Source organism: Otolemur garnettii, unplaced genomic scaffold, assembly GCF_000181295.1.
Source record: "Otolemur garnettii isolate 467f Iridium unplaced genomic scaffold, OtoGar3 scaffold00030, whole genome shotgun sequence".
Classification (NCBI taxonomy): domain Eukaryota; kingdom Metazoa; phylum Chordata; class Mammalia; order Primates; family Galagidae; genus Otolemur; species Otolemur garnettii.
In genome coordinates, this window is record NW_003852425.1 from 4,799,094 (window position 1) to 4,806,729 (window position 7,636).

General features: G+C 37.5%; 1 protein-coding gene across 1 annotated transcript in view; it reads right to left on the reverse strand.

The window, feature by feature from the left end:
- AP3S1 (adaptor related protein complex 3 sigma 1 subunit) overlaps positions 1 to 7,636 on the reverse strand; it is a 63,107-nt gene that overhangs the window by 17,354 nt on the left and 38,117 nt on the right. The window contains exon 4 of the mRNA XM_003788901.2: positions 1,374 to 1,445. Within this exon, the coding sequence (XP_003788949.1) occupies positions 1,374 to 1,445 (72 nt within the window). The remainder of the gene's footprint in view (positions 1 to 1,373; positions 1,446 to 7,636) is intronic.

The window sequence follows — 7,636 nt, forward strand, 5'->3', positions numbered from 1 at the left end:
TGAGCCCAGGAGTTGGAGGTTGCTGTGAGCTGTAATGCCACGGCACTCTACCCAGGGGGACAGCTTGAGGCTCTGTCTCAAAAAAAAAAAAAACCCAAGAGTCTTTGTAACTGTGAAAAAGTGTAAGACATAGTAGAGAAAAGCAGGAGACCACTAAAATTAGACTCCTGAAAACATCAAGTTCAAGGTCCCTGTCCAAAGTGAGTTAACAAATGAAATCCAATCACTCAGAAATATGATCAAATAAGACCAGTTGAAGAGAAACTTAACTCTTTTGATGTTCACAAATAATAAAATACATTCCTTTTGCTGTATTTTGATTGTAATGGTATGCTTGAAATTGCTGATTACTTTTAATGCATATAAATTATGCCTTGGTAAAACTGATTTTTTAAAACTACAATTACAGTTTCTGCTGCTACAATTGTCCTATTATTTTCAGACTATCTCATTCGATGGTTTAATCATTCATAAATAATCTCTTAGATTATCAAAATTTAATAGAGAAAAAAATAACCCCAGAATCGAAACAGAATCTCTCCCTTCCCGTTCCATAACACTAATCCCCAGTGAGACTGGGGAGAAACCTCAGTCATGTATCCCTTCTCTCACCTTCAGCTTTCAACCAGCCATGAAGTCCTTTCAATTCTACTTTCTTTCATCCCCATCTTAGCACCTTAGTTCATTTCTTTCTGGATTACTGTAACAGATTTCAATTGATTTCCCTCTTAGTATCTCCTGTTTACCAATCCAACCTCCATAACACAGGACAAAATTATCTTGCCAAAATGCACATACAAACAAAGCAACATTGCCAATAAAACCTTCTCCGAAAACATTAGTTACTTCAGAATAAAGTGCAAAGGGCAACGCCTGTGGCTCAAGGAGTAGGGCGCTGGCCCCACATACTTTAGGTAGTAGGTTCAAACCCGGCCCCAGCCAAAAACTTCAACAACAACAAAAAAAGAATAAAGTGCAAAGTAATGGTTCTTCAAAATCAGCCCTCTTGTTCAATACCAATCCCTCCTCATAAAAAAGCCTGTATTTTACACATCTGCTAGTAAGGCCACCCTCTCTTTTCTCTCTGTGAAATATCTACTAATCCTTTAAAGTCCAGTTAAATGCAATATCCTCCATTACTCTCGCAGGCAGAGGTAAGAAGTTCATTTGTGGTCCCGTTAGCATGCTATACATGCTATCATCTGTTAACGCCATTGTTTCTTCTAGATGTGACTCCTGTAGCGCAGGAGCTAAATCTTCTCCATCAAGCAAAGTTCATGGTAAAAATAACTTATGAACTGAATAAATGATAAACACAAATTAATGTTTTTCTTAAATAAAACTTAGAAGATTTGACAATATAGAAATATTACCTTGTCTACATGGAAAATCAAATCCAGTTCACAGACATTTTCAAAACATTTGTCTAATGTTTCCACGAATACCTATGGAAAAAGAAAAGAAAAAAAGGAAAAGAACTTTTGAGTTGTTTTAGTTCATTCAAACTTATCTACAAAGCAGACAATTCTTAATTGTGAACTAAAACTACTGTCAAATTTTTGTCTTTAAAACTAAAAGTTGTATTAAATAAACACAAAAGGTTTAAAAATAGACTATTTTTCAGTAAACTATTTCTCAATACTTAAGTAAAACAAAATAAACTTTTTTGACAATGACCAAAACTAGAAAGCACCATTTCTTACAAAAGTTCTTGAAAATACTGAACTCTATTTTTCTTAAAAATAAAACAAGTGATTGTAAAGGGGGGCAGGAGTGACTTTTTGTGTTTAATACTTAACTCAGGCTTCCTATCTTCACTTCATGTGAGGAGGAAAAGAAGCTCGTTGAGATACTTATCAAGATGAGTGGGCAAGTCCAAGTCCTTACCATATCTAATGTAGCCAATAATTTTTAATCAGCAAATCAGTATAAAAGACCACTAAAAATGACTTATAGAAAAGAGTGCAGACTTTGGAATCAGACTTACCTGGGTTCAAAGTCTGGCCTGAATAACTCAATTAAGCAGGCCTGGGTTGTTCAAGCCCTGCACATTCCCCCAAATAGCGTTTTTAGGACTGGCCCTTGGCCAGCTCCCAAGAACTCAGCTCTGACCATTTGAAAAATGCTGTCTGATTATGTTTGTCTACTTGTGGTCTTGGGCCATGCTGTACCAGTCTGAGCAGATAGTTTATGCTAACAAAGTGATTCATGGAAAACACCTGCTTTTTCTCCGAAGCTTAAGTAACCAAGGTCAGTCATCCAAGCACCACATGCCTACATGACTGACCCCCAATAGAAATCCTGGACACTCAATGTAGCACAAAGCTTCCTGGCTATACAAATTGGTTGGGAACAATTTGTATATGACATCATATATTTCATCACATGTCCCATGTGACTCCAGTGGAAAGGGACACCTGAAAGCTTGCAACTGGTTTCCTCCAGACTCTCTGCTACGTGACTTTGCTGATTTTACTCTGTAGGCTTTCACTATAATGAACCATAAACATAGTAACTTCTGAGTTCTGTGAAACCTAGCAGATCCTCAAGATGCTTGTAAGGACCCCTAACACAAGCCTTCAAAAATTAATCTCTTAAATTCCACCTTACATAGTTGTTACTGACTATTCTATTCCCATTTCTATTTCTATCACCCCTCTCAGTGGTAACCTTTAGTTAAGTGACCTGATAACATATCATTCAAACTGGGGCAGTTTCAAGAGTTAAGAGGGAACAGCTATTCATAATATTAGAATAGTATGTAATGTTACCATAATGTAATAATAGCCTGGAATAACAGAATGTAACCTAGGACTGTACCAAGCAAACTGAAATGTGTGGTAACCCTATTCACAGGTGATCTATTGGACAAGGAATAAAATCTAAGAGGTTCTTGCATGATCCAACCTCAGACCAGTTTACACAGATTCGCAATGGAAGTTTCATTCCTGGCATCAATGTAAATGGGTAAGACACACGAAACTATATAGATATGTATCTACAGCTGAGCCCTGAACAACGGCAGGGGTTGGGACACCAACCCCTTTATGAAGTTGAAAATCCACATCTAACTTTTGACTCCCCCCAAACGTAACTAACAGCCTACCATCAACAGGAAGCCTTATTGATAACATAAACAGCTGATTAACACACATTTTATTTTTTTCACAACAACAACAAAAAATTACAAAGTTTTCACGCCTGCTGGCACAGCTGCAGCAAGAGCTTCACAAATTTCCTTTTTTTATAACGGTCTTACACTGTATTCATTTATCTTGAAATGGTGGGCAATCAGAGCTGCAGACCTCAATCTATGATACCTATCAAGCAATTCAACTTCTTCTGGTAATGTTATGACTCTTTTCTGTTTCCTGAGAGCACTTCCAGCATCGCTAGTGGCACTTTGTATAGGTCTCATGTTGTTATACAGAAGAATTGCGACAGAGCCCTTTTTACTGGACACAATTTGCTACCAACTGCTCAAAAGGAGATGATTAGCATTTTAAGCAGATACTCCCACTTGAGCTCACCAAAATATTGACAGAGGTGGCCATGAAATTATTATAATACCATAGGTACTACCATTAGTTTTATGCAGATATGATTTAATGTTGCATCTTTGCATTTACTTAACATTTGTTTCAATGGCAAATGCTGCCATGTCTGGTCTGTAAATGTACGTGTATGTTTTAATAAATTCTAACTTTTTATAATAGATTTGTGTATGTATATATCTGATGGTGGTATTCATGACATACCTGGCTTCCTCTTAAGTTTTTCAATATTTCTAGGCTATGTGCTTCCTCTGTGAGTTTTTTCACATTGTTGAGTATCTCCCCCCAATTTTTCCAATGTTTGTTGGAAAAAAATCAGTGGGTAAGTTGACCTATGCAATTCAATCCCATGTTGTTCAAGGGTCCACTGTTTATAATCATAATCACTTCTGTCTTAGACCAAGGGTTGGCAAACTTTATTTTGCAAAGAGCTAGACAGTAAATATTTTAGGTTGTGGTGGACCATATGATTAAAAAAGTAGGGCACACAAAGATGTGATATTGTGAAATACATATTTGGTCTTCATCCTGTTGCTGTCACATAACTCCTAGGTATCTTCTTGTATACTAATGAGATCACTGACAGCTGGGGGTTCCCAAAAGGCTCAGGATAGGGGACTGTTGCCTAGGGAATCAACCACATTATTAGATTAGAACTTTCAGTCTTATCCCCCAACCTCCAGACAGGGGAGAGGGACTGAAATGTTAGGTTGATCGCCAATGGCGAATGACCTTATCAATCATGTCTACAGAAAGAAGCTTCCATAAAAATCGAAAAACATAGGGTTCAGAGGGCTTCCAGACAGCTGTACACCTGGAGGTGCCTGGAGTGTGGTACACGGAGACCTATGTATCTCCTCCATCTGGCTGTAGGCATCTCAAGTAGGGGAGCTGTCTTGTGGGACTAAGCTGCAATCTGTGGGTTCTTATCTCTAGGTAATGTCAGAATTAAATTACAAGACACCCAGCTGGTGTCTGCTGGAGAACCCCCACACAATCTGGTGTCAAAAACACTGTATTGGGTGATTGTGGAAGTAAAGAGAAATAACTGTTTTGTTATTTTACAACAGGTTAACCTCAATTGAGTTTTAGTTTAATTTTGTGGTAGACAGAGACGAAATACTGGGCAGCGCCTTTGGCTCAGTTGGTAGGGCACTGGACCCATATACCGAGGTTGGTGGCTTTGAACCTGGCCCTGGCCAAACTGCAAAAAAAAAAAAAAAAAAAAATAGCCGGGCATTCTGGCGGGGCCTGTAGTCCCAGCTACTTGAGAGGCTGAGGCAAGATAATTGCCTAAAACCAAGAGTTTGAGGTTGCTGTGAGCTGTGATGTCACAGCACTTTACCCAGGGCGACAGCTTGAGACTCTGTCTCAAAAAAAAAAAAAAAAAGTGCCCTGTGGCAAAATGTCATTATAATTACACGTTTTTTATTATGAAAAGGAGTCTTGAGATTTAAAGCAGTCAAGTATAGAACCTCCACAGCTGACCACCTCCCTACACGACCACCTCCTTAAGATGACCTAATTTTCATAGATCACACATGTATCACATGTACATATCAGTACAATAGACCTACTTCCTTATGTGACCACCTCCATATGTTGACCAGTTTGTTACTGTCTCTTGCGTAGTCAATTTACAGAGGTTCTACTGTACTAAAGTTTCATTTAAAAAACAAATCAAAGACCTTCTTCGACTGACTTCCCAATTTTTTCTCTTAACAAAAATGATTTAATATAATTAGAAATCCACTGTGAATACACACTGAAGATCTTACATGGACAAGTCTAATACAAAACAAGGTACACACAAAGTGAAGAAATTAATAAGAAAAAATTAAAGGGTCTTGAGGGTTCTAACTGTATCAAACAACAACAAAATTCCTGTTTAATTATTTCATAAGGAGAAGGATAAAAAAAAAGAGTCAAGACCCAGAAGTGACATGGTAAATAGCACCCTCTTGTGTTTCATTTAAGAAAAAGATAAAGTTTAAAGCCAAGTGAAAAGCCAAGGTACCTAGACTAAGCAGCTATTCAGGTGACAGGGATATAAAACAAATACTTAATCTCTGACCTCATGGAATTAAAAGGCTAGTGGAAGAGAAATTACTTTTAATTTACCAAAAAAAAATCACATATTAAGTTTTCCTTCATTTTAATGATGTAGTATTCCAAAAATAAATAAGAGATTTCAGGAAAATGCTACATCTCTATGTAAGTATAGCCCCTCCCTCCCCCGCCTTCCCAGGTTCTCCTACCAACAGAACTTCCTTGGTTCCTTTATCTTGATTCAAAAACCTGTATGTCCAGGCCACAAAGGGTAACAGGAATCTATTACAATAGATTAGCTTAGTACTTGCAAGTACTTAGTAGTCAAGAGCACAGGCTATAAGTAGAGCACGTCTGCACTCAAATTCCAGCTCTGCCACTAACTCTGCATTCTAGGGCAAGTTATTTAACTCTAAGCCTCAATTTCTTCTCTGATGGTACTTACAGCCTAGAGCTGTTTTAGGGATTAAATATACAATAAAGAGTTTACAACAATGTCTCACAAAAGAAAACAATACATATTAGCTAGTATAATATCATACACATGGAGAGATGAAACTGTGCACAAGATAAAATAAAAATAAACACCATAAAATTCCCTTAAGCAATACCATTTGGCTAGCAGATCACCATTAGAGTGTCTAAATTAAAAAGCTAATTTTTTTCTGGGTTTAAAAATTTCTGTTAAAATTCAGAAGGAATAAATACTGGTGTTTGGAATCCATAATAATAAATAAAATACAAAAGGGGTTAAACTGACAGGCAGGAAAAGTGTTCACTGCAAGAGTAGGAGGCATAAATTCGAGAACACAAATAAAATGCTAAGAAATCTCAAAAACAATTTTTTTTTTAGTCACCAGCCAGATGTTCTAGAGAGATGTGTTTTGGTTTAGCTCAAAAATAATTTTTTTAAACCCACTAATAATAAAGCTGGGGAAGATAAACTAGTCTTAAAATCAGATCAATTACCTATGAACAAGTATTAATGTAGCCTAGGTATGCTCTCCAAGGTACACTATTCATAATCTTTCAAATATGGTGTTTAAGGTATGTCAGGTGCTATAGACAGCACTTGACTCAGCATATGACTGGATTCTGGACTGGAGTTCCACTAAACCTGACCCTGGACACTCATGTGCTAACGATAATTATGTTAGTAAAACCAGAGAGACATTTATTGTGCACTTACTAAGTACCATGCACTTAACACATATTAAACTCTTGATGTCATTATAAGGAAATTAAGAGTTGATGAAAGTACCATCTTTTTCTATATCATCTCATAATATTAATGATTCATGTTATTTATAGAACAAGGTTAATGATGACAATAGTTACTGGGTTCAGTTGACCTTTGAACAACAGGGGTTAGGGACACTGCCCCTCACATCACACATTTGAAAATCCACAAAAAACCTGGGCAGCGCCTGTGGCTCAGTGGGTAGGGCGCTGGCCCTATGGACCAGGGTGGTAGATTCGAACCCAGACCCAGCCAAACCACCACAACAAAAATAATAGCTGGGTGTTGTGGCAGGCACTTGTAGTCCTAGCTACTTGGGAGGCTGAGGCAAGAGAATGGCCTAAGCCCAGGAGTTGGAGGTTGCTGTGAGCTATGATGCCACAGCACTCTACTGAGGATGATAAAGTGAGAGTCTGTCTCGAAAAAAAAAAAAATCCACATAAAACTTTTGTCTTCCTCTAAAACTTAACTACTAATAGCTTACTGGTGACCAGAAGCCTTACCAATAACATAACAGCTAATTAATACGTATTTTATAGTTAAGGTATTATACACTGTATTCTTTTTTTTTTGAGACAGAGTCTCAAGCTATTGCCCTGGGTAGAGTGCCATGGTGTCATAATTCACAGCAACCTCCAACTCTTGGGCTCAAGTGAGCCTCTTGCCTCAGTTTTTCTATTTTTATTTATTTATTTTTTCTTTTTTTATTGAATGGTAACTATGTACATTAATGCACTTCTGGGGTACAGTGTGGGGTTTTCACATGCAATCCGAACTACTTCCATCAAACTGG